Below are 27,907 nucleotides of genomic sequence, written 5' to 3'. Positions count from 1 at the left end.
ATTGCAAACACCCGTCACCATAAAAATGTCTTTTTTCTCTGACTCACCGATACACAGTAGCCAGAGTCAGCCGCGTTCTGCTGCGGATCTGTAACAAAAAATATAGTTTCGTTAGTTAAACCGTTAGGTTAAAAGTTGAGTTGAGTTTTCAGTTCGCGGAAGCGCGTACGCGCGCGCGCAGATACAAACGTTGACCTTTTGCCATCGTAGTTCAACGGCTTTTATTCCAATCGCTCGGTTTTCGATCGCGATGAATCAAGAAGTGTATAAACGATCAATGAATCTCACCTTCAAGCCGACTCTGCTCGGCCCGAACCGGATCCTCCGGTGCGGCATCGGCGTCCGTCGAAACTGCGTCCCGGTAACCGCAGCAGCTATCGCGTGGCCGCAAACTCCAGCAGATCTGTAACAAAAAGCGAGTTTCCTTATTACAGTATTACAGCGACAAATGTGCCCCGCATCAAGAGTACGAAGTCTCGAGACTACAAATTATCTTCTTCAACTTGACCAAGTTAATAAATAAAAATTTACCTTTGAAGACCATGACCACGCTGCTATTGCTCAAGATGCTCCGGATCGTCACGCACGCACGCACGCACGCACGCACGCACGTACGCACACACACACACACATACGAATATTACGTTACAGTACGCGCGCGTCGTACACGGTAATCGAGTAATCGTGAAAATTCGGAAATTATTACGCGCGGCGATCCGCCGATCCGTTCGCCGCCGCGACGTAAACAATAATGGAAGCGGTCGCGGCAGTTGCCTACTTATGAACATGTGTTTTCAAAGTCGCGCGACCTTGTTGTCCCGCCGGGACGGCGTCTCAGAGAGCTCCTAATGTTGTATAAAACTTACCATTTTAAAGAAAAAGAGGCGTCAAGTATACGCTCAACACGTATTGTGTTATTTCTAGAAATTTGAAATTATTTTTTCAAGTTATATATGTAACAAAATTTTACAAGTAAAACTTATAACTATAATAAAACTCTACAACACTGTTCTACTGTACAAAAGAAATGATATATTAAAATAGTAACGCCAAGTGAGAAATCTAACATATATATATGATTATAATATAATTAATTCTTTATTCAAGATAAACGGCAATGTTTATACGTTTTTAGTATTGTGCATCGTACCGATCTTTGGGCAATGTAATTTATTATTTTCGTTATATAAGCGCAATAAGTTTGTACAAGTAAAACTTATTGCGCTTGAACTTGGCGCGAGGCACTACCGTGCCTCTTGATCGCCCTCCTTCAGCCGGGAAAATAAATGTTTCTGCCGATGATTCATCGTTTTCAAGCATATAGTTTTAGTCATAATATTTTATGTATGTATGTAGGATGCGATACGTGAGGAGAAATTTTGAAAGTCCAATTTATCGAGAAAATATAATGCAAACATTGTTAAAACAAATTGTTGCAAAAAAGATGCAATAGAGTGACGTCTCAGATAAACCCAAAGGTTCCTTTGCGCGTTGTCGCATTTTTCTCTATTTTTTTCACTATTGCATCTCAGCTATTCAATGTTTTTATACGCTTGTCATCTCGTCTAATGAGGTGCCTGTGTATATAAAGAGATTACAATTATATAAATAAATATTTAATAACAAGTGAGAATCACATCGCGCCTACTGCACCCACGATTCTTACATTCACATGCGCGGTTCATCGGGACGCATGCACGCACGAAAGAGCAAAGCTATATCGGTATTATTGCATTTGCATGTGAATGCAATCCGCCTTCCTATCGCAGAGAATAATTCACCTCACGGTGGATATCCATTCAATACCGACATTCAACTCTCGCAGCGACTATGTTGCCGCGATGATTACCCCGTCAGGCATCTTCATCGACGTCGCGCGACGAAAACGCTCGATATTACGAGTACAACCGCGCGTACTTATCGTCCCGACAAAATTCCCGGCAAACCGCGTCGTAAAGCGGGCTTTGCAAAAGTTCAAATAATTATAACTGCAAGCGTTGATGCAAGCGTTGGTTTTACTCGTACTCGTAATATTGGCGTAATACAGCGGTGAGAGCGGAAATTAGGAGCGATATTATACAGAGTTGTATAATAACAATCGATTTTAACGCATGTCGAAAGGTCAACGGTAATCGCGTATCCCGTTCAGTATTCGGCAGAAGTATTCGAGAACCAACTTGTTCCCGACACACGTCGTCCGCATTCAATCGGGATTAGATTTGCGCGGCCGTATGCACACGGATACCCGCAAGTGCGCGCGCGCGCGCGCGCATATTCCACGCATATTCCACTACAGCAACCGAATTGTGAATGTCGGAGATTCATGAAATAGCGGAAAGTCCAAAATCGCATACCGGCAGTCCATAATCGGGATTACCGCTGCCGGGTTCCAACTATGTGCCCGACCAACATTGGCCAGCCGGTCGGGCAATTAGTCGCGGGCCGGCGTTGAATCCGGAAATTACAATGCAGTAATGTCAGTGACAGCGGCAAAAAGAAGAAACATAGACGCCGAGACATGCGCACTTTCCGTCAGGAAACGTTCAGTCGCCCGAGCAAGTCGCTCTCTTCTCATGAAGCAGCATCGCCGCGGCAGAAATATCATCGCGAAACATATCGCGCGATATCTCGCGGCGATTTGTCATTTGTATTTGTCACTTTGTGACCACCACAATGTAATTGACAATGGATAATCCGCACGCAATAACGAATCCATGAGCGTACGATTCTTACTTTTTTAATAAAGTACGATCGTTTTTGTTGCAGAACTTGAAGAACCAGATCATGACGACGAACTTGTGGGTCGAACAGGTGAGCGATAAATAATTTACTTCTAAAGACTACCTGTTCTTTTCTTTTTCCTTCTTCTACATCTTCGCCGAGATTCTCCGCGAGCGTACAACTTGCCGCGAGATAAAAATTTTTAACTTGAAACATTATTCAACAACTTAGTGAGGGAAACTGCAACCTGACAACGTCACGTTAATGTCGTTAACGCAAGTTGCAAAATGAAAAAAAAAAGAGAAAAGAGAAAGGAGAAAGAGAGATCGTTCCCCATCCAAGGGGCGCGGTGACACGCAAAGTCTGACGGAAAGAATCGGAAGCAATTCGTTGCGGCACGTAATTGGACCGTTACGAACCTTAGGAGGAAGAAATTAATGGTACAACCGAGATGTTCGCGTTTGGGAAACGACGGCTGTTTTGCTACCTCGCGTTACTCGGGCGGCGCAGTATATTGCAGCGGCTGCAAATTACTTATATTACACGCCGGTACATCTGCGTGACGTTGCGGCCCTTTACCGCGAGGAACGCTCGCGGTGGAATGGGACGGAGGGAGGGACGAGGTGAGGCGATGAGAAAAGCAGAAAACGGGCGTGTCGATGAGCATGACTGATGGATAATTAAAGCGTCAATTAACGCGCAATAATTACAGTCTTTCCGCGACAAAACAAAGCGAATAAGTCCTCAAAACATTCCGTTTTTACGGATTTTAGAGACGTCAGTAGGCGGCGGCAGTAACGGATATTTCTGCAAGCATCTAAAGCGCGTTAGTGAAACGTCCCTCAGTTTACTCCACATTTGCTCTCTAACGTTTATATCAATCGGCATATTTATTTATGCGAGAATGTCAGATCTGATTACGCGTTGTTGTCTGCTGCTATTTCAAAGACCAATCGTCAATGCAATCGATAGAAGATCGATGTGCCCTTTCCGACGCAAAGGATTCACTCTTGAGATTTATTTCAATCAAGTTCAGTCGAATATTCCAATAGTGAGAAAACCGGCAGAAAACCGACGGATGCACGCAACCGTCTTTTGCAGCAAAGTCGAGTTTCTTCGAAACTCCGCTACGAAATTCGCGCAAAATATACTTCACTGCCGAGAGTCGCGACGCTGATACTTGGACGTTTGATAAAATCGTAAAGTGCAGCCGTACGTTGGCCTCGTCGAGAGCTATTCTCGTCACCGAACACGATTCATACGATCTTGCGGATCGTCTCTCGGTTGGGGATGCGCCTTGTCGTGCGAGGTTGCATTTCTGTTTGCGCGCGTGTTGCGTATGTGTGTACTACGTGGCGAAACATTCCCGGCGCGTCTCGCAGCGACGCGCCATCCTTCAACGTCGAAACCACCCTCACTGAGCGACCGGCCACATCCTACCACCCTCGACTGCTGTTAGTGTTACCCTGCCGCACCCTTGCAGCCTCGTCTCGTTCTCCTCGGCCCCCGACCTTTCCCGCCTCAGGAGTTCTGCCTTCACCGAGCCGTCCCTCGTCGTTACGCTGCCTGTCGCTTCCGATCCGATTCCATCGGATAGTGATAATGAATTTTCATTTCATCAACCGGGATTTCTATCAATCGTATACACGCGACACGTTTCTTCCCGCTGTCATGATTCCGCAGCCGAAACGTTTGGTTCTACAGAATGGATTTTCTTTGCGCACTGATGCGATTGTACGATTAAAGCACCGAATCGAAACCGGCCCACCGATAACCCGTCGATGCTGTCAACTCGAAAGTGTCACCAGTGCCGGTAACGATATTGACCTCGATTTGCTACAGTCCTCCCTGGTCTCGCGATGTTCTGCCACAGACGTGCAACTGCGTAGCCAACCAATTCCCATCCGATGCAATATATGTCCTAGTACGTGTGACAGTAGCGGCGGTAACTACGACACTCAATATTCTGAGGCGATGCTCTTGTGTGTGTGTGTGTGTAGCGCAAGATTTAACTTATTTTTTCCCCTTTAATTCTCACATGCCAATAGCCAATAGTCTTATATAACGCACGATTTAATCTTTTTTCGGATTTTATTCTCCAGAGAAAAAGTCGGAAGATACAAGCGTCAGAGGGGAAAGGGCACAAAGCTCTCGCGCATACGGACAAATAATATGCAGGTCGCATGGAATTTGGGAGATTGAAAATTACGGGTAATTTATCGAACATTAAATTGCTTTGCGGACGAATAAATACGTAATTCTGAGAGAACGAGCCATTTATTCGTACGAAATGAGGCCATTTTAGCTGTTATATGTAGAATATTCCAAAATTATGACCATTACCATTACCATTACCATTACCATTTGTTTACAAGCTGTTTCGCCTCAATTCTATCTTCGCTTCATCGGCGAATCACCGGCTTATTTTTCCTCCCTACACAATAGTGTTTGATCAACGAGGGATTAAAGGAACGTTTTCGTATTTGAAATACGTAATTAACGGTACGACTGTGTAGAGAGAGAGAGAGAGAGAGAGAGAGAGAGAGACTGTGCTCGACTGTAACATAAATTGTAATTTTGAGATATGTGCCTTGCACGAATACACGGCATCGCCGCGAGACTTTTCCTCAGTTTTTACGGCAGTCTGTGTTTGCGGAAACTCGCAATAAAAAGTTTATTTCCGCCCTTAGTACTCCCTGCCTGCGCGCATCCTCGCTCCCTTTCGCGTTTGTTTCGCCGCCTACTGTCTGCGCGATGATAAGGTTTCGTATGTGATAAGTTTGCCGACACGTAGACGAGAAAATGTCGGGGATGTATGAATACACAAGGGGAAGCTGATCATATCGCGTAACATTCCTAAATAGACTAATACAGCGCGAATAAAAAAGGGAAACAGACGCAAACGCAGTACTTACGATAGAAACGTCATCATTTTGCCCCTTCCCACCCTTGCTCTTACGGATATCGCCTGATATCTCACCGTCATGTAACATTCTCCGACGTATAAAATGTAAAATTTGTTACGTAATATGGAATACGCGTATCAGAATCCTGCGTGATTTGCTCAGACGAAATAGCGAAATACCCGCAGTAGAGCTTTTCCCTCGTATGCGCGGAGTTGCCAGTTTAATTTCGCCGCAAAATCGACTCCGTACATATCGACGAGCCCGAGAATGAAATTACTTCTCCTTGTTCGAGCACGAAAACGAATTAAACTATGCAACGAAGTACGTCGCCAGCTGGCCCAGCAGCTTCCAGCAAACTTCCTTAATTGTGCGGCTAATGTGGGGATACGATTAAAAAAGGAGAGCGGGAAAGGAAGAGACGGAAAAGAAGCAAAGCGAGAAAGATATCGCGCAAAACGAATGACACGTAAACATAGCCTCGACGGTACCGCTCTCGACGGAGCGACGTGGCAGACGAACGATTTTAATGGCAGTACCGGAGGCATTATTCGCAAATCGCGCGCGCGAAAGTGTCGTTTCGTCCGCGGAAATTGCGATGTAATCTTTAGGGTACAATATTTTTATATCGCCACTCTCAAGGATAATCGAACAACGTGAGATACACAGCCTGTACAAGCATACGACTGAAGTCGTGAAGGGAAGGTCTCATTGCTTTTGTTGTCTTGTCACTATCTAAACGTGTGTACATATTACGAAAAATAATTGGTCGATACCTCGGGTATATCTCGGGTAATTAAACGAAATAAATTCACGCTTATCAAATAATAATTTCATTCTTTCCGAGGAAAATTCATCGGAGAAACGTATTCGTTTTTGAACATTTGGAGATCTCACCGGTATTCTTTCTTTAGCGAGAGTTTATTAATAACGCACACTGACGCGCTGACTTCACGGAGAAGACGGTCTCTTTATTTGATTTTCACCTCGGTGTTTCATAAATTCAAATTCTATGAGAAGAAGAGGATATTCTGGCCCCTTTCCCTACACCTGCCGTCGACAGGTGGTGGAAGTGATATCTCGAATGAGATTTCAGGACGAGGGCTTACCCATAACGCGAGGCTGCGTTCTTTTGAACGGCTCGGGCGGCAGTCAATACGTCGAGAATAAATTGATAGGCAACGGCACTAACATCGACAAACCTGTTATCCGCAAACACCTCGCCCGCAAACATCTCGCTCCATCTACACCTCTCTCTCTCTCTCTCTCTCTCTCTCTCTCTCTTCATCTCTGCTTTTTATCTTGGCGCTCGCGTATTATTTATACACTTATCAGACTCCACTTACGATCTGCCCTTATCTATTTTTGCTTTACCTTCGTCCTCCACCTCGTTATTCTTCCTCGTCTTTCTTACTCGAGGGCTTTGAACAACCTTCTCCTTTTTCGCCTGCCCTTCACAATTTTCAACTTTCAATAGCCACGCCTTATCCTTCTTTCTTGTTTGCCTTTGATATCATATTTCAGGTTCAACTTTAGTTCATCTATCTTCCGTTGCTTTTCATCTTTCTTTTCTCCTCGCGTCACAATCTGACCCTTTCTGACGTCGAAGTTGGTTTTCTCGGCGAGAGCAACGCTTCTGTCGCATTCGCGGCCGGACACGTTCGTATCCGATCATCTTATCATCCTGCGCCGTGAGCCAAAACGGTTATCGTCGTCTGCTGCTGCGAGGTCGACTTTTACGATAGAATAAGTCCGTTTCCGTTTTCGGAACGTGGAACGTTGACTCTTAGCACACCATCGGTCGTGGTGTTAAATAAACCAGGACTCGTCGTCGCGAATCGCAAGGGAGAAGAACTAGTCTAGTCTCGACTCCGTTCGAAACCTCGTTTCTCTCTCTTTCTCTCTCTCTCTCTCTCTCTCTCTCTCTCTCTCTCTCTCTCTCTCTCTCTCTCTCTTATTCTTTCTCCCAACTTTCCCCACTCCCTTCTTTCTCTCTCTGTTTAAACTCCATACAGTTACAATGTCCTTGTGGACGTCTAAATATAATCATTTCTTATCTCCTCCCTCCCCTCCCTCTCTCTCTCTCTCTCTCTCTCTCTCAAACTATCAATTTTCAAATTGCGAAAGTCTCAAGAAGAGAGATAAACTGCCGTTAGTCCGAATTCCGTTCAACTTGATCTCGAAAGGACTTTTATTTTCAATCTCCGAATGACAGCCGGTTCTTGAGAAAACATCGCGAATTACGTATCAGGAGCGCGGGGCAATTTGCAGTGTTCCATTAGACTCGTGTCCCTCCCAATTCTAATCGGTCGACATAATCGCCGGTCGTCACTTATCGGAATCGCTTTTTAACTTCTCGGGCGCAAACTTCGCATTCTCGCCGACCTTTCTCTCTCCGAGGTCTCCGATTCAATTCGAGTACTCGCCGTACTCGCGACAACGTTAATTGCCGCGCGTCGTCGCTCGCGAGATTCCCAAAGGGGCTTCCTGCTTTCGCAGGATCGCAACTTTTCAGACGGACACGCTTTCCCTTCCTGCGAGGGACGACTGAAGGGCGAGAGCAAGAAGTGGGAGGGAAAGCTGCATTGTCGCAGAAGGGAGAGCCGCATCGCGCATCAGAGAGAGAAGTGCCATCGACTCTGCTCCCGAAAACAACTCCGACACATTTCCTATTCCTCCCTTCTCCTACTTTCCCACTTTTCTCCCGTTTAATGCTAAAGTACTGAAAAGCATATAAATCTAAACTTCATTTTTGCGTTTGCAGCTGCCAATACAGAAATGCAGCTCGCGCATAAACATTTCGTGCTCCGTGGCTCCGGGTGGCTCGAATTCACTTACGACAATTTGTTGACGGAAATTTGGATTCGCGCGTATAACAGATTGAAAAAAACGTCTCTCGATGTCACATATTTTTATGCAGTACGTACACGGCAGTACATACAGATATGTATACAGAAATAACATTTTCGTTCCCTTCCTGGATTTAATCAGCTCCGACGAAAATTTTCAAGAGCATTTAGCATTAAAGGTGCCCCCCGGGTTTTAATTTGATCGTTTCAAGATTCTGTTCAATGTCGGCTCATCAAGAGCAATACAAATTGCGCCCTGATTCTGATTAAATCCAAAGACTCGACTGACCGCGCGGGGATTGACGCGTTTCTACGTTTTAGCCTGAAATCCGATCGATTCGAGAGTTGACATAGACAATCGTCCCAATCAGTAGTGAACTATCCACTTTGCCGTCGGCGCTCTCCCCTCGCGGTCTCCTAAAAAGAGTTCAAACTCCTCGGACCTCTTTCGCGCCCCCTCCTCCCCCTCCCCGCCCCGCCCCTCTCCCGATTGAATCGCGCCTGGAAGAAATTCCCATCGGGTTCTGCACCCCATCTGCAGACTCTCGCCGCGATAATTGGCCGCTAATTAACGGCCGCCGGGCAATCGAATTTTCACGAAGTTTCATCTCTCGTGAGAGACGGATCCTCGAACTCCCCTCGAACGATATTATTCCCGTCGTGTTCCCCGGAGGGGAACAGCGAGTCGTAATCTCGATTGAATTCATCGACCAGTGTCGACCAGTTGTTCTCTCATGCGTTGTAACGCTCGCACATGCCTAATATGTCGAGAAAACGCGAGAGACATGCATTTCCCACGTGTTAACGTGTTAACATTTTGCGTAACTAGACACATCAATACGGGATGTAATATCGCGGTAGCGCGAGTTTCGCTTCGGATCTCACGAAAGCTCGAAGGCCGAACGTGAAATTATAAGTCGCGCGCGTTCAATAATGTTCGTAGAATTCGATTCTATAAAAGATTCGACGCATGAATGTATCGAGAGCGCATAGACATTATTCGTATGTAACGCACAATGTAATAGTCCAACGTTGTTTTCAAGTCGTAATATTGCTCGGGTGTTCTCTCGTAATGTTATAATGATCTCGCTGGAGAATTTGAGCTACAGCATTTAACAGCGCCTGACGCAGCGTCCGACGCAGCGGAGGTTTTGTCTATTTTGCCGCATGAAAAAAATACTGATGAAAATATTTATGTACGCGGCTGCCGTAAAACTGCAGCCGGTCGCCTTCTCGCGTGACCCTTTTCAGTTTACCGTCAGTCTGGGACGGACGCGACACGAGTGATGAAATGAAATGGTGAAATGTGCGAGCATGAGATTTAATACGCGACGAAGTAAATACTCGACGTGTTAATCATATCGGTATATGTTCTTCTCTATCTAAAATTTACTCTTTTTATAGTTTCTAAGCCGCTCGTTATTCAAATTAATCGCAATTTGTCGCAATGATCTCGCACTTTACTTTCTTCTTCTCGTGACATGACTAATCTCGTGATAAGAAAAAAAAATTTGCACGGAGATCCTCGGTCTCTCCAGAATGTACAAGCTCACGGAGGAGATGTAGAACGTACGTTTCGTTATCTTTCGAGATCACTCGAGCTACCGGCAATCTGAACTACCACCTCATCCCTTCAACCTCCTCTCGATGCTCTCAGGCGATCAGTTTTCTCAGTTTCTCGTGCTTTTTCCCGGTTCGTACCACCGCGGCTGTATGAACCAAAAGAGGGAGGGAAGCTTCAACCGAGCATCCCCGGGCTTAACGCGAATACACTTCTATGTGTCTCACGCACGCACACGTATACAAGGTGAGTCGCGAACGCTTACGAGACGGGGAGGGGGGGGGGGCGGAGCTTAAGAACAATTTTCGATTCGTGATAATACGAGAGCTTTCAGTTCGGCTCGGTAGAGTTTACTGTTGGTTTCAGACAAAGTTTATCGGAGGATAAACTCACGACAAAGTTAAAGAGAGTGCAACGTGATCGATTTTGCACGGTCTGTTGTGAAACGAAGAAGAAACGACAAAAAAGTATGTAATAGCGAATGATCGCGAGCTGAAAATTAATAGTGTATACACAGTTACGACTGAAAGAAATGGGGAACGCCATTTTTGTAGACCCGGTGAGGTCTTACAGCGTCACGCGACCTTACGAGAGGTGACCTCGCGAGGCGTCCTGTGTATATATGTACGTAAAAACCTATTCGTCGTAGACGAATTTCAAGACAGATCGTTTTCTCGCCCCTCTCTTGTTATCGAGAAATGCATCTTACTCGAAGCGAACTGTGTCCACTGACCGTCTTCGGCCCTCTTTGCCACCCTTTGCCACCCTCAGCTATCCTCTTCTCTCGAGCTACTCGCCTCTTCTCTCGAGCGACTCTATGAAATCTCGTGCAATCCTGATGCACAATTTTCCGCTTCGATATTTTCCGGCATACAGAGCACGTATGTTTCTTTCTCCGCTTGCCCTCTGTAAGTGGAATATGTGTGTGCGCGTGTGTGCGTATGCACATGCAATTGCAGGTGCAGCGCGCGTCAGTATCGGTGCGAGTGTGTCCGGATGTAATCGAGCAAGTGGAACGCGGAAGAACGAACGAAAGAAAGGACGAATGAGCGAGGAAAAATTGTGATCTCAATGGGGTTGATGACTTCACTCGGCAAAGCCGAATACTGTCGGCTGGCTCTTTTATCGTGCGGAAACTTTTCGCCAACCGAATAATTTAGGAGCTCTGTTATTTTCAGTTGCAGTCATAAATGTATCCGCTGCTAAAACATGCTTTTCTTTCTGCGATTGATGCATTACTTCAATAACAATATCCAAAACGCACGCTGGCGCTGACGCACATTTGAGTAAATGGAGTAATTGATTATCAATAATTATTAATGCTTGTAAAAAGCAAAGTTGTATTAATATGATTGTTGCCGCGATGACGGGCAGAGATAACGCGATAATTAAATAACTAAAGCGTATTGGTTGTCAAGATGGAAAAAAAATTTATATCGGACGGATCATTGTAGTATCTTTTCTGCATTTTACGCACGCGATTGTCTCGCACTCGCATACATGTATAAAGTAATAATAACGCGAAATATTATCGCCAGCCTTTTAAGTTGTCCCCACACTCTTTCCCTCTGTTACTCTGTCACGATTAATAAAACGTGCGTAAACACACCACTCAATCGATCATACGGGTATAATGCTTAATGGGTGTAACCCGTGTGATGCGTGTGAAATATGAATATTTACTTAATGCGGCTAGACGTTGGTCCATAAATCAACGTACTTCATAATCTATACGGGCCCTCCAAATGCATAGACCGTATAACGAGGCATTGCACCACGCGCGCACTGTGCATTAAATATATTAATGGCGATATTAACACAAAGGTGGAAATAATTTATGGTACCGCGAATGTCAAACGGGAGCGCTCGCGCCAAATTTTCGGCAGCGGTCCGAAGACGCGCGTGACACAAAATGCGCCAGCGGTAAATATAAAATGACAAATTTTTATCAATTGATCCTAAAATCTGAATCTTTTATTTCGTGTATCTTTCTTATATCAAAAGAGAGGAAGGGAGGAAGAAGAAGGAAAAAGAAAGCTCGCGAGTTTTGTTCGCGGGCGTAAATGTGTGCGTTTCTGCTCTAAATACTTTATAACCAACGAATTTATTTTATTATCAACGATTGCTCTCCTCCCAAAATCTGTGGCATCGACGAAAGAGAGAGAGAGAGAGAGAGAGAGAGAGAGAGAGAGAGAGAGAACATCGAGTATATATAGTGAAATAATTGACCCACCTATAGATGATCTAATTACCAGCTATGCGGTGCTTGAACCGCGGTTTATATTACCGATGATAACCGACACCACAAAGTCGCATGGTTGCGTACGTGTACGCACGTACAATGTCAATCCCTACGTACGGTTGAGTGTTTAGCTAACCCAAATGAATGTTTCGCGTAATTAGGAGAGCTGCGTCGCGTGTACATGTGCCCCGCGATATGTCGTGACTAATAGACGTGTAAATAGTCGCAACTCTGTTTATTTCCTCCCGCGACGTTTCGCGCGAGACGAAGGATGAATTCGCTATTAAGTGTGCCAAAGTTTCTCTCTCTCTCTCTCTCTCTCTCTCTCTCTCTCTCTCTCTCTCTCTCTTTTTCTCTTCCTCCCTTTCTACGTATCCGTAATAGAAAATTATTATAGACACGGTAAACTCAATAATAATTCGCGTTGTACTTTATCTTTGTTCTTACTCTTACTCAATTATTTCTCTCGCTCAAATTCCAATTACCGAGTAACTTTTAATCAATAGCGTGTAATTTGCAACGTCAATTTGCCTAGCCATGCGCAGTGCACGATCACGACAAGAGCGCGCAACTTTGCGTATAATTCGCGCTGATGTAAAATTTACTTCTATTCGCGCGTATCAGAAAGACCTGCTTGCATACGACAACTACGCAATTATTCAACCGTGTTGAATCGCGACATGTGAATCGCGCGTTTGCATTATTACACGATAAGCATTTGTACAACCCGGCGTGTATGACCGACCGGGGGATATCGAAAAGAAAGAAAGAAAGGACCGAGCGACTATTGGATTTTCACTTGGCGCCTTCGTAGGATAAATTCGAATCCCTTTTGGTAGCACATACGCGTCAGTCCCGCGCTAGCAAAATTGCACGTACACACGTGTCCGCGGAGGAAAACATACGTGACTCGTATACGAAGCGCACGACGTTTCGTGCAATTTCCCCTCGTATCAAGCGAAAACTCGAAACAATTTTATATTGATGAAGAGATTTTCGCCTCGTTACGTGGAATATACGACAAAGTTTATTTATGCGCAAAATATCGCTGAATTTGAAATGCTTAAAAATAGCTTCCTAAATATTAATTGCATGCAATATCAATTTCCGCCAAGTACGATAAAATAACAAAAACTCTTAATATATTTGCTGAAATCTCATCTCAATAGATTGAATTTTTCTCTTTTAGTCTTTTCATTCGTGAAATAGATCTTTTTTTTAATTGAATATTTTTCTGTAAAGAAATCGCAACTCGATAATCGATCGTAATCGATACGATACGAGAGGACTCTATATTACCAAAAATCCGAAAATATCGAAGTTCTCCTTACGCGAGAAGAAGGTGGAAAAAGCACGGGAAATGCGAGAGCAGCTTGCACGCGTATTCACCCGGCGCGCAGAATAAATTCTCACTTGAATCACAGACAAAGAAGGTTTTTCCGAGAAAATGCCGGCGGGAAATATTTGCGGGGGAAAGTGCGACGTTGCTTCTACCGCCGCGCTGTCTCTCGAGTTTTTAGTCCGCGACGGTAACCGTCGGGGGAACGCGGCTTTTACCACTTCACAAAGCAACAGAAATCATTATCATAAGAAATTACGTCTGGGCTTTAGGGCGACAGCCGGCCGGCAAAAAAGGAAGGAAAAACCGAATGAGATATGGATCGAGAAATTATCGAAATTATATACCACGCTTTGCTCCAAACGCGCTCCAAACATCTCGATTAAATGAAATGAGTTGCAACGTAAAGTTTATCATGAATATAAAAACATTTCTCACAAATTTATGAAATAAGTATGAAACATAGTATAATAATATAATCAAAAATCAAAAAATGTATAACTATTATACAGGTTGTATACGTATGTATCAAAAGAGATTAGCGAGCAATATTTTAATAAATTATCCTGGAGCTTATTTGCGACGAGTTAAATATTTACATTTACACAACGACGCTGAGCGAATATCGTACAACAATATCGATGCAACGTCCTTTTTCTCTTTTACCTCAAAGCGGGATTTATGACTTTGATCAGCAAGATATGAATTTACCGAAATATACATTTCCGGCGGTTAAAATACTCTCGCAAATCGCGAATTACGTATAGGAAATAACGATAACTAAAGATCGCGGAGATTTTGTTGAAATCGAAAACACAAAAGCTAATATTGTCTTCATTCTCTGAAAGAAAAAAAAACATGCTTCCCGTTTCGTGTATTTGTGATGCGTTATAACATCGTTTTAATAAACTCACAGCTTGAACATCATGAATTAAAATCTGCGAGTGAGGTAACCGTGAATTCCGTGATGCGTGGTGGCGCAATTCTGATACGCATTACATATAGCTCAAAAACAATCGGAGAGGATCGTATTGCATGGATAATTCTGTTGAATGACTGTGGAGTTTGAAGCAAACGTAAGAATAGAAAATTTTTAAATATATCAGATTCATATGAATATTAATTTATTACATATTAAGAGAGATGAATTTAAATATTAAAGGAAATATTCGTTATATTTCAAATATATATTAAAAGAGATAAAATATTGTTTCTTAAATAACAATCCTTTAATTATTTTGAGTATTATATTTGTCCAACTTTATGTCAATACGTATATACGTAAAAGTTGGCATGTAAGAATCTACCAATAAATTAAATTGCAATAATTCTATAAAAAACTATCATCTTATATATATATGTGTCTTTTATTGATCTCACTCACCAAATATTCCGGAACTCGAAGCAGTCTGTAACTAACCACCACTCGGATCTGTAACTAAAAATATAATTTTGTCAGTTAGACACGAGTGTGATATCCGTATGTCCTACATTCCTATGAATGTCACAGATGTAGTGAGCTAATGCGACGAACATGATGACGTATTAATAACGTCAAATGGTGTATTAAAAATGTACTAATGACGTCAACGATGTCATTTATATTTCATCACGTTTGCTGAGAGATTTGCTTTTACGAATCGTCGTACGAATCCGAGTCACTCGTACGATGATATCGATCTCCGGACATCGACCGCGCGAGGTTAGATAAAAAAGGACGGCAAATACATATACGTACCTTCGAGCTGACTTTGTCGAATCAACCCGAGTCGGATTTTCCGGTGCTGCATCCGTATTCTCGTGTGCGAAGACTGTATCCTTCGGAAATACATCTACTGTACAAACGCACATTCTATCTGATCTAAAACAAAAGATATATCTTCTAGTTGCGAACGACCGTTGCGGCGTATTTATATTGAGGTTATTCTAAAAGTTCGCGAAGAATTGAGAAACGGAACACAGATTCTCACCTCAATTATCCTTTAACTGCTCGCGGTCAAAAATCGAAATACTTGGTGTATAACATAGCGAATGCCGAAGCGAAATCAATCGCGAACAGAGCTAAATTCTAACAAACGCAGGACAAATGCTAACGTACCTGTATATATTCCAGTCCAATCGTCGTATAATTCAAATATGGCTACGCGAAGTAAAAAGGCGCCAAACGTGCGCTGCGCGCACGCAGCGAGCGCCTCTAGCGTCTAGTATATGTATGATATGTTTCGTGTCTAGTGTTCAGTTATCTTCTAGATTCTATGTTGCCTTCACTGCGCACTGACGCCATTATTTCGATCGCGGCGGCGCGAATAACGTAAGTTGGTATTCTGTAACGTCGATTCCTTTCCAAGTGTCGGAAAACGCGAGCGGATTCAAGGTACGTGTTTACTCACTAAAATGTTTAAAATGATTGCGGTCTCGTGTTTCTCAGGTGTATATATTTACGTGTGTCGTGATATTGAATGTCACGCGCACTTTCGGTGTAACGGTACAACTCGGAATTTGTTTCTCATCGGCGATATTGTCGACGAAGAAAGAAAGAGAAAGAGAGAATGTTAGTATCAGAGTTTGAAATAGACTGTCTCTCTTTCTCTCTATCCCTACTGTGTGTGTGTGTGTGTGTGCTCATATCTCTTTCTCTTTCTGTCTCACCTAATGCCTATTAACGAATAATTGAGGTTATGCGTAACGGTTGACGAACATCTCTCGTATACACATGATATCGTATTATTTTTATTCACGTATCGGATCGAGTCGCCGATAACTTGGAATGAAAAAGATAGAAAATGATTGCATTTTTCGACTGCATTTTTCGGCGAAAAGAACCGATGGGGGCCGGTCGTTAGTCGAGAAACAGCCGTTATTAGAAGAAGTTATTAATAACGGTGAGGTCTGATATCAGATCGGGGGAGGTCAATTGTAAAATATTTCGTACAAAGTACAAAGTTGGGTAAATTGGAATAAAAATAGAAAAGGAAATTCTGCGGCGAGTTAATCAATAAATCGATTCAATAACACGCAGAAGCGTATCAATAATATGTTTATATTTGTTGTATTGGCTGTTTCAAGTCATGGTACGACTACAAACTGCGCTGGGAGCCGAAGGAATACGGAGGTGTTCACATGTTGCACGTGCCCTCCGATCACATATGGCGGCCCGACATAGTGCTCTACAACAAGTAAGTCCATCGACACTGCGTCTTGTTTCTGATTTTTATTATTATGGATCCACGTTGATCTGGAGACACATATATATGTATATACATATCTATACATATTGTAGCGGTATAGCATGATACCGAGAGAGAGAGAGAAATACAACAAACGGAATCGAGCGGATACACGTTTAACACGCCGCGCGCTCTTTTATTACAACTCTTTTATTACAAAAAATTTACGTCGCCTTTTGCGACGCAATTTTTGCGGTCGGCACATCCCTTCAAATTGTGACGTAAATGTGATGATTTAAATCAAGCTCCGTATACCGTATACCGTACGTTTCAATTTATGACATTTGCGATATTTATTATTTATTATTCTCAGTGTCGACTTTATAAATTTGGATCTGTTTGCTTTCCTTCTTTTTTTTACATCTATACTCGAGCTTACGGTTCATCAGATAACGCACGCGTCTGTATCGACTGATTGCACGTTTCATCATTTTCCGCGCGCTTCTATTTTATTTCTTCTTTTATTTCCGCGAATTGAATCCTGATGTAATTTCGCTTCTAATTGAAACTCTAAATCAATCTAATTGTTCGCATTAACACGATGCATTACGAGCCGTGTGCATGCCGCGGTATACAACTGTTTACGATGAATAATGAAGCCGAACGAGAAACGAGTGTCCACTCGACCTCGACGACAGAGCTACCATCGTCGTGCATATTGCATTTCTAAGTAGGACGGTACGTTCGATGCGGGCGTTGCATCTCGCACCGCGGCGCATCGTTCTCAAAAGTTACGGAAAAATGTGAAGCAAAGTTTGACCGGCAATTTCAGGGAAGCTCGTGAATCTTAGGAATCGAGAGAAGGATCATCGTGAGATAAATATCAATCGGAAGGCCGATTTCGCGAGAGCGCTTTTTTGCCTCTCGTTTTGCCTCTGTTTTGTCCTCTCAGTGTCAGTAGTACGCGGACGAGAATATGTCACGCTATTCCATACATCTTTTATCATTACGTTGAGGTAAAAATGTGCAGAAAATATTCCGTATACATGACGCAAGTTAATTTTTAATTTTTTTCACGCGCGGCAAGAGAAAGTAATGGTTGAAGGAAAATCACATATATTATTTCGATGCTCGATATTTGCCTAAAAATTTATCGTCAATCTACAGGCATGCGCTGACCTCAACAACGATTTATCGAAATATATACAGTAAAAATTGCAAAACATACATGTGTGTTGTCACATTAGTTGTACGAACACTGCACGAACCGTACGCGTAAAATATTACAACGATGTCAGCATTACAAATATCTTCACGGGCACGGCAAACATGAAAAATGTGCAAAAATACGTAATGACATAACTGTAATCTGACATTGAAAAATGTCCTATATCTCGGAGATCTCGACTTTCACGTGCTTCCTCGATCCTTCGCCGATCCTTAGCAGCGAGTGATCCGCGTTGAATCAGACACGCACCGAATGTTCTGCTAGTAGGCGCGATAACATCCATTTACAGCCATTTACAGCCATTTACAGCGTGCCACATCGTCCCTCGAGACACGGTTTTTATCGTGTACGAATGATAATTGAGACATTTCTGCGGCGCTTTTACGAGTAGAACGTTCGGCCCGTAGGATCGCGTAGGTCCCACCGCGAAGGCTCGGAGCCGCAAAGCACCCTCGCTTGTAATTACATCCTCGGTCCTCAACAACCCTCTCCTTCTCATTGTCTACACATATTTGCGTAACTTTTGTCGCGCTCGTTGCCCAACGAGCGGGAGCCAACCTCGCAACCTCGTTATTCTTGCGCCGTTCCGTCAGAGAATTTGTAATTGAAAAAGCCATTTCGCGATTAACACCATCGAGTCGTTTTTTTTTCCCCAAGATGAGGAGGCGAATGTTTCACGCATAAATGTTGGCATTCGAACGACGCACGCGTACGAAAAGTCTAAAGTTTATCCGAAATATAAAACTCTAAAATAATCTCTCTCTCTCTGTATAATTTTGATTTACAGTATCTTTCTGAAAGTTGCCAACGGTAATATGGTAATATTTCATTATCATCATTATCATCATCATAGCTTCCTTCTTTACACCTGACACCTGATTTTATCGAATGAGCTCTTTACAAATAATTATGAAAAGTGGTTTATGGTTTTTCGAATGCCTCTCACGATTAAGATGATCAAGTGAAACGCCGAGAAATTGCACGATTCAATTACAAATTCGACTGGTTGGTTCGCGCTTGTGGGAGGCGCGATGCGAGCGCGTGATGTAGTTATCCCATAGATTATTATTCATATCGCATGAAACATGGGCGCTGCGGCGAAACGTTCCCGCGCGAATGAGCCTCCGCGAATGAAGCGGGGCATTACGACCGCGGGAAATCGCGGAGGAAAGCAACTACTTTGATTTCTCCTCATCGTTTAAATATTTATGACTGTACGTATCCGTATTTGAGATACGATGGAGCGACAAAATGCACATGAATATAAGCACCCTCTGATTGTGTCGCTCCTTCATTAAAACGACGATGAAATTGCGTGCAGACTGTGTGTGATTCGTGAATTAACACATTCAGCTAATTCTGTCGATGAATAAATTTATCGCGCGCAAGCGTGTGCGCGTCTATTACATTTGTTACCTCATCTCAATGGAAGCTCGTGAATTTAGCAACATCATGCGTTATCACTTGCTTCGTAACGCTTCGTATGATGGCGATACGATTCGAGTACGCGACAAAATCTCGCAAAATTCAGAACAGAGTTGAGAAGACTCACAATCTCAGGAATTTTTAATTCTCTCCAATTGCTCTTTAATTTAATTTACATAAAAGAAACTATAACGATACTCGTGGTTATTTTAGCTAGTGAATCTTTTCCTCTGTTGAAACTCGAGCAGCCGAATGTACATTTATTAGTTTGATAATCACATTCGTGTAGCAGAAATCTCATTTCGTCAGATAAAAATCGAGAATCCGCAGGCTCTAATTTCGATCAAACGAGACGTCGTTAGTTGCGGAGCGCACTCTAATTCCAATTGAAACTTTGATTACCCAGCAACCTTTTTGATGACGATAAACGATTTAACGAGAGAGAGAGAGAGAGAGAGAGAGAGAGAGAGAAGGCGAGCGCGTGAACACACGTTGCGAACTTTCCACGTTAAATCCATATCCAATCAGTAGCGAATATCTCTCCGTTTTTTTTAATGCCATACATATCCGATTTCGTACTTTCGCATGCTATTATCTCACGGAGAAGAGTGCAAAGTAAATAAAATTTCTCTCCCGGATAACGTGAAGGCACGCCATCAATCAAATCGTCCTCACTCAGCACTTTGCGTCGATTTTCTAGTATTAATAATTCGTATAAAAGCCCGCGCTTTTCTGCGTTCGAGAGACGAATGCATCACCAATATCGAATCTGCATACCGTATATGCGTATATATACACATATAGAATACTAAGTACTTGGATATGAAGTGGAACGTAGTAGACATTGTCTGCGCATAATCTGCTCGCATGTGACAAAATATCCCGGATATCGTAGACGTAGAAACGCGCACGTATCCGTTTTCGATATAGTTATTTATAAAAAATTCTACGTCAACACACCGTGGACGAGGGGGGGGGAGAGGGGGGTAAAGGAGATGTCTGTTTGGAGAGCAATAGTAGCCAAGTTGCGGATAACGATTCGACTCCTTCATTTAAACTCGTTAATAACTCGGAAGACGGAATCTTTTGTCGTCCGGCAGTTATAGCACGAATAAAATAATTCTTCGATCGCCAAAAACAACGGAAGAACGTTTCTCTTCCTTAGATTTTTCTTCGAATTGCGCGACTGCTAATAGTGTGCTAATTTCGCGTTGACTCGAGTTCCATTGGAACTCTTGCTGGTTATTCTTTCGTGTCATCACACTTTAGATTTCTTTCAGTTTCACCTCTCTCGTGCGACGAGGAGGTAAAAATACTTCAGACAATTTGCGTCCTCAGTGCACACGATTTAATAATTTAACGTAGAATTATGATTTATCAATTCTCTGGGATTATTTACGTAGTACAAAAAAATCACGCGAATGAAACATGTGCACAAACGATATTTGGGATTACATCAATAATTCAGTAAATATCTCGTTGATGTTTTAATTACATCATTAGTTTAGCGAGTTATATAAGCGACAGAGTTCGTCGCTTTCTTAACACGTAATTTCCTCGGTGAAATCGATACTTGCTCGAACGAAAACAACCGCTACTACTTTTGTCCTTCCGAATGGTCGTTTTTCTCAGTGCACAACTCAACTCGTGAGTTGTGTGTCTTGCTATCTCTAAAAAAAGGAAAAACCGAAAAAGAACATTCCGCCAACCATGAACCGCTCTCTCTCGCGTTAGTAACGAGCACCGAGTCGACTCAACGGTCGCGATTTATATTTCGGAGGCACCGTCAGAAAGCGAGTTCCGGATTGATATCGGTTTAAAAAATGGACGAGAGAGAGAGAGAGAGAGAGAGAGAGAGAGAGAGAGAGAGAGAGAGGAAGAAACGCATTCTTTCGAGGCGGACGCGCGTTTCTACGTGGATTCTCTAGGCACAGCGATGGTTTACGAGTGATCTGGATAAGGTGTATCAGTGCGCGTTGGGAACGTATATATGTATATTCTGGCTAGAGGGATTGAAATTTTCGCGCGTTGCTAAGCGCTGTGCGCGGTTCGCGCGCGCTATCTCTTCTGTCCACGCTCACACGGCGAGAAAAGTTTTCGAAAATTGAAACACGGAGGCAGCTGTGCGCTAAATTGATGACTCGTTGTAAAAGTGACCGTCGTAAGCGTCGCGCGGGCGGAAAATTATTTTTCGCGGAAGAAGGCTTTTATAGCACGTATAGTACGGTGCAACGGCACTGTAAAATTCTGCACAATAAAGATGTCAGTTACGGGAACATTTATGAGATACCTACAAGAGAGAATGAGTAAAAGTAATTTTCTCGTATTTTCTCGTCGATTAGATGAAATATATTATAGTTCGGACGAGAGAAAGGACAGCTCTCTCCCTGTTTCTCTCTCCCGCGCATTTTGCTCCGAGTCCTTGATATTGCCGCAGGCGACAGATACAGACACTAACCCGCGAAAATCAAGGCTCGGTCAGCCTGATGAACTTTTTATCACATACTTAAGCGTTTGTAACGGTGCGCGGCAGGATTTATTGAAAAGTTAATTTAATTTATTCGTTATTTGATTTTCGCGGGACCCAGCGCCTCGTAAAAGGCGCGCGCTGCCTGCGTTCGACCCGTCGTCGTCGCGAAATAAAGTCGAGTTTCGCACATATTTGCATTCGTTGTGAGCTGCCGGCTTTAAAGGTTCCTATTCACCACGTCCAAATATTCTCTATTGGCGTATCGTAAACTCCGCCAACAAAGGCGACGAAATGTGATACCGCGAATCTTCGTGAGAACATCGCTGCTGCGATCGTATCTCTTCACAAGTTTATGCGTCGGAGAATATGTTCGTCCGAATGAAAAATATAAAAATATCTCTTTTTTTTCATCGCAATATAAGTGACGGTGAAATTAAATAACACGTACAATATCACGAGAGAAAGAAACAGAGGAAATAGAGAAATGCAACACACTTTCGGTCTGTTGTCCTTTTATTTTACATTTCGATATCTGATTTTCTTTATACTTCTTGAGAAAATCAATAGCTCGCGAGCTCTATGCACGTTCATAACGTTCAATTTCGGAATTCGGTCATCAAGACGGCACGTTGCGATGAGTCTCGCACATAAAGAGCGAGCCATAAAATCGATATAGCTAGCGATTGTTTACTCGATTCTAACGCGAAGAGTTACGAACGGAATTTTCGCGTCTCCGGCGTCGGGTATGGAACGTCATTCGATAGCGTTAATAAAAGTTTACGATTACATCGCGGGGGACATCGTTTCGAAGAAAGCGATAAAAATAGTGCATTATTTTGCGATCGACACACACACACACATTCCCGCAATATGCGCGTGTGCTTCGCGAGAGACAGATTTCGGTCGGGTTAGTCGAAGAGTTAATTGAAAAAAGTTGAAATCGCGTAGAATGCGGAATTTTTTTTTTAGCTTTTCGCCGTGTCGTCGTCTGCCGTATCGCGACGCTTCGTTATTCGCTATAACCAAATGAAATATCGATTTACGCGACTGCATCGGCGGATGTCGATTCGATCCTGTGCATTTCGTTTGCTTCGGCACTTATTCGCGTACGGATAAACAAACGTGGCTGAACCCAGCCAATGGAACAATCGAGAGGAAATGTGCAAAGAGTTTTTCTCCGGAATCGTCTCGGTGTAATCTCAAAGTTTGCCAATGAGACGTCGCGAGAGCGTCGAATTTATCACGCCGGGCACTCTTCCCTTCGCGACCTTTTAACTTTCAATCAGCGCGGAATATCTCGCTCATTGAATATCCAATCAATATCCATCCGACACGAGCACGGAAATCTTGATTTATAATTGTTTCGCGACTGCACGATCTCTCTTTCGCTCGTTTTCACACTCGGCCAACGCAGCGCGTCAAGTCGCCTCACAAACTCTATTCGAAGTTGCGGATTTATTATGTCGCCATCATCGATCATGATCGAATGACGAGATGCAATAAGGTGCCGATAAACAACGATTAATATGCTTAACACGAGACGTAGCACCGTTACATTCGATGGTTATCCTCAAGTACGTCCTGTCGAAGGATAAACATCATCATCTTCTGACTCGTTTGTTCATTGCTCGTTACTCGACGCTAACGCAAACGGGATCGGGACATTTTCTCCGGTAACTACTGCAAATAAATAAATTCAACTCAACGATAAGAATAACAATTGGTCGAATTAGTGAATACCTACTACTCGTTGTTGTGCGAGCGACAACTTTAACAACTTTAAGTTTCACGATTGTCACTCGCTACAAGCTCGAGGCTCGTTCAATTTATTACGTTCGGATATCGCAAAGCCACAACAGCTATTTAGCAGTCGCGAATCCGCCGGGGTGGTCTCGACGGAGACATGAATTAGGGCGACACGAATCGCGCGCGGCCGCCATTGTCAGCGCGATCATGGAGGTCAGCTGGGTCCAGGACAGCGTTATTACGTCCAGAGATATGTGTGAAAAGGGGTCGCTTCAGCTTCGCGAACGTCCTGCCGAGGAGGAGCAGCGTGGCAGGGTGGAACACGGGATTGACGGTACGTGCCTGCGCTGCCAGGCGCACGTAGTACGAAATGCGAGATAACACGCCCACGCATCCTCAACTGCATACGTAAGCACCGCTCCGCGGATTGCTCGACGCCGTTTACACAGAGTGTGTCAAGTTTCAAAAAGCCCTCTAACACCGTCCCTGGCTTGTGTTTGTGTCGTCCTCGATTTAACTCTTAACACGAAATCACTCGCGCGCGTTTCATTCTCTTCAATTCGCGCCGATTTCGTTTATATCGAGTCCAACCCCCGACGAGTAACTTCCGACAAAGAGACGCTAGGAGATTTTCTGTTGATACTTGACGGAATTCACAGAGTTTGACGCAAATTTGACGCAGGGCTGATGCGCAGAAGCAAAATTTCGACTCGAGTCGAGTGCAAATGTCGATCGTTGATTGCGCGTTCGAAATATCGTCGAGTCATTCGGAGGAAATTTGTAATTAATGAACGGCACTAAGGAATTCTCTCCCCGGTTTCTCTCGATAAGGATATTGCGGGAAGTTTGGACGCGCAAACTTGGTGAGATGCAAAGTCAGGGGCTGTAGTTCGCTCGAGCGGGTTCTCGAGAGTTTGAAAGTAAAAGGATTAAGGAAGCGACGGGGACCCATAGGATTACGGCAACGCGATAGGCGGTTCGCGCTTTACATTTATTTGATATGACAATAAAAATTTCCCGCTTCTCTCTCTCTCTCTCTCTCTCTCTCTCTCTCTCTCTCTCTCTCTCTCTCTCTCTCTCTCTCTCTCTCCCTCTCCCTCCTTCGTTTCACGCAGCAGGTAAAAACAGGTGCGAAGAAAACGCGACGTTGTTAACAGAGAATAATATTTACGGCTCGCCTCTTTGTTTATATTTCCTCCCTATCTCCGGCAATTTCATATTTTTTTTAGCTCGACCGATCTCCTCTTATTAAGTACACACTATTTTCATTGGAAAAATTTTTTCTGTTAGCTTTTACGCGTCGGCTTGTTTGAAAATGTCGAGTCTCTACCTCGTCGGGTCTCTCGGGTAGCCGCTATATAATTACGCAACGACGCGACGCCCGTTAAAACGTTGATCGATCATATCCTGGAGATACATTTTGACAATTTCAGGAGAAAATACTATTTCGAAATAGCGAGGAGTTTTCGAAGGATAAATCAGCAAGGGATCTCCCAGCGAAGCTTTGCGCACATTTCCACGTCTGCTTTGTTTCTCCCTTGTTTTTCCTGCCACCCCTTTGTTCCGTGCACTTGCCGATTGGTCGGCAAACAGAGAAAAGGTTGAAAAGGAAGAACAAGGATGAGACGAAGAGCAGAAACAACGCTTAATTAAGAGCCTCCGGCTTCGGCGCTTCTTTTTTCGTTCCCTCCTGCTTCGTTTTATTTCGAGAATTTGCCGGCTTCCTCGAGGAAAGTCACAGATCTTTTGTGAAAATTCTTCCGAATGCTGAACATTAACTTAATCTGTCGTCGTTAATTCGAGCAACTTCAAGCAATCCGAAACGCAAAATACATCCAGACACGACTGGATTAAACGAGCGTAGTAGCGCCAAGTCGTTGAAAAATCGGCTTGACACCCGTCGCAGAATTTATCGTCCAAGTTTCACGAAAACTCTTACACGAGTCGGTGCTACTATGCGTGCGTCCACGAAAATCTAAGGGTTCCTCCCTTTGCAAAATCTTCGTGGTCGCGAACTTTGTAACATACATTCAGCGAATTAATTAACGGGGCGTTTTACCGTTATTACTTATCCAATAAGCGCCAAATCATTGGCCTGCGTACTTTCAGTCTCGATTTTCGAAACTGGGACGACCGAGGACGGGCGACGCGCATATCTCAGCCGAATATACAGCTGTGCCAACTTTGAGAGAGTAGCCAAAGGGTGACTCCACTGAGAGGGTTGACAGACGACGTTTTAATTAAGCCGCGCGACCTTCGCGGTCGTCAGCCTCGCTGCTCGCGTACGCGCTCGCGAATCAGGTCGATGATATTCGATGCACTTTGACTAATAACGTGACATTACATCGTCGGAACTTCTTGTTGTGCGCATCATCGGGATGAACATTTCGATGACGATTCGCTCGCGATTCCTCATAGTTTCGATTGCCCTCCCTCCTTCTCTCTTCTTTTAGTCGCATCAAGTCTTGTCGGAATAGTCGTAGTAACAGTAATTCCTTTATTCGAGAAATTTTAATCGAGAGATTGCCGTGATAACGAATTTAATATTGAATCAAGTGTCGTAGTAATGTCAGTCTTGGTAAGAGAAAGAGAGAGAGAGAGAGAGAGAGAGAGAGAGAGAGAGAGAGAGAGAAAGGAAATTTTAGTAGTGTTACAATAAGCTTTGGGATTACCGCCTAAGTCGTGCTGACGACAATGGCAATCTTAAATTAACCTGTTAAGTTCTTAAGTGATCGATAGGAATGCACGTTACTCTGGGGATTAATCCTATCGTCAGTCAACATGATATTAAGTTAACCGAATGAGTCATTTATCCCAATAACACCATTTTCGACTTGCTTTATTAGCTTGCTGAGGAAATATTTTTTGTACGCTCATACATATATATGTCTTCTCTTCTTTCTCTCTCTCTCTCTCTCTCTCTCTCTCTCTCTCTCCCCCCCTCTTATTTCTGTAAAATGTATCCACCCGCGAGGCGTGTCGAATGCTCAATTGGGATAATTGCGCCGCACGATGATGAGGCATCTTAGTTTAGAGAGAATAATCGTCCACTGCATTTAATCCAAAGTTTACTATAGAAACATTTCACGCACCGCGGCAGCTGGACAGGCAGGAGAGATGATTCCTATTTGTGTTCGTCATAATAATATCACGAATGATTAAATACTTTGTGCCATTTCCAATGATATGACATACGTAATTATCGCAAATGTACAAATTCTCGTTTATCCACGCTTTTGCGTGCCTGCGTAATTTTAGAAATAAGCCGCTTGATTCGGAAATAATGAAGAATTCATCGAGCCCCCGATTTTCCATCTAAATGGTGACTAACTAAACGGAACTAAATGGTAATTAACCATTTATGCTGACCTGTGACTCTTGATCCGATTTCGATTAAGTTAACATTCGAAGCGAGACATCAAGACATTTCGCGTAGATTTGAAGACTCAAATAGGAATATGGCAGAATTGCCTTAAAAAAATGCGATTCAATAAAAACAATTTCATATCAATTTTTTTCTCTTAACCATATCGGTGATTGTTGAAACGAAAAAATCGTCATTCTTGCATATCACATGATATTTTCACGCAGCCATAGGATTGGCAATATTATTGATATTTCGATAATGTTCGGTCACTCCGAACGGAATGTTTCCGTGTGCGCGCTGTTTTATTTAAAAATATATCGAATGTAACCAATATTTGCAAAAAGATTCGAATATTTTCCCGAGCTTTACCACGAGGTTTAATTCGGCTATTTTTTAAGCGTATATATGAATTCCCTACGCCGTTACCCGTTACGTCGTGTTTCGCGCGCATATTCTTTTAATTACAATGCAAATGGCTTCGCCGTACTTTAAACGGGATGATCTTGTTTCGTTGCATTAAGCCGTACCGAACATCTACGTCGTTCTCGCATTTTTGCGAGTCGGAATAAGAGGACTACCGCGTGGAGAAAGTGTAATTTCGTTCCGCTTTTACCGGTTGTATCACTTCGACGAACGTGTAATTAAATTAGGATTTACATTTATTTGCATACGACGGGGCAAGCGCCGTACATCGTCGATGTTTGTCGAAGCTCGCGCGGAGAAATTGGATCTCGATTTATTTAAGAAGTCGGAAGAAACGAAGCCGGCCTCCATTCTACAGCGCGTTGTTAAGCGCCGACGTCAATTATACGATGGAAATCGCTGGTGCGGCTGTATCGTGGCGATGGCGAAGCGCCCGCGCCGCCGCGTCGTGCGCGATCGCATCCTT

General features: G+C 43.4%; 1 protein-coding gene and 1 long non-coding RNA gene across 4 annotated transcripts in view; one reads left to right on the top strand and one right to left on the bottom strand.

Annotated features, from left to right (window-relative positions):
• The window catches only part of nAChRalpha4 (nicotinic acetylcholine receptor alpha4), a 139,316-nt gene that overhangs the window by 42,611 nt on the left and 68,798 nt on the right, over nt 1–27,907 (top strand). For 2 of the 3 annotated variants that reach the window (XM_011153707.3, XM_025305383.1), the window contains exons 2-3: nt 2,767–2,811; nt 16,682–16,791. In XM_011153707.3, the coding sequence (XP_011152009.1) occupies nt 2,767–2,811; nt 16,682–16,791 (155 nt within the window). Of the gene's footprint in view, nt 1–2,766; nt 2,812–16,670; nt 16,792–27,907 lie in introns of all 3 variants that reach the window. The other variant, XM_025305384.1, reaches the window with a different exon arrangement.
• On the bottom strand, nt 47–15,470 carry LOC112590022 (uncharacterized). The gene is made up of 4 exons (XR_003113938.1): nt 15,354–15,470; nt 15,000–15,053; nt 289–403; nt 47–88 (listed from the first exon to the last, which is right to left on the bottom strand). It is a non-coding gene; the product is annotated as an uncharacterized LOC112590022 (long non-coding RNA).

This window comes from Harpegnathos saltator, unplaced genomic scaffold (assembly GCF_003227715.2).
Source record: "Harpegnathos saltator strain DR-91 unplaced genomic scaffold, Hsal_v8.6 scaffold694, whole genome shotgun sequence".
In the NCBI taxonomy this organism is placed as follows: Eukaryota; Metazoa; Arthropoda; class Insecta; order Hymenoptera; family Formicidae; genus Harpegnathos; species Harpegnathos saltator.
This window is presented reverse-complemented; position numbering and strand designations above follow the sequence as displayed.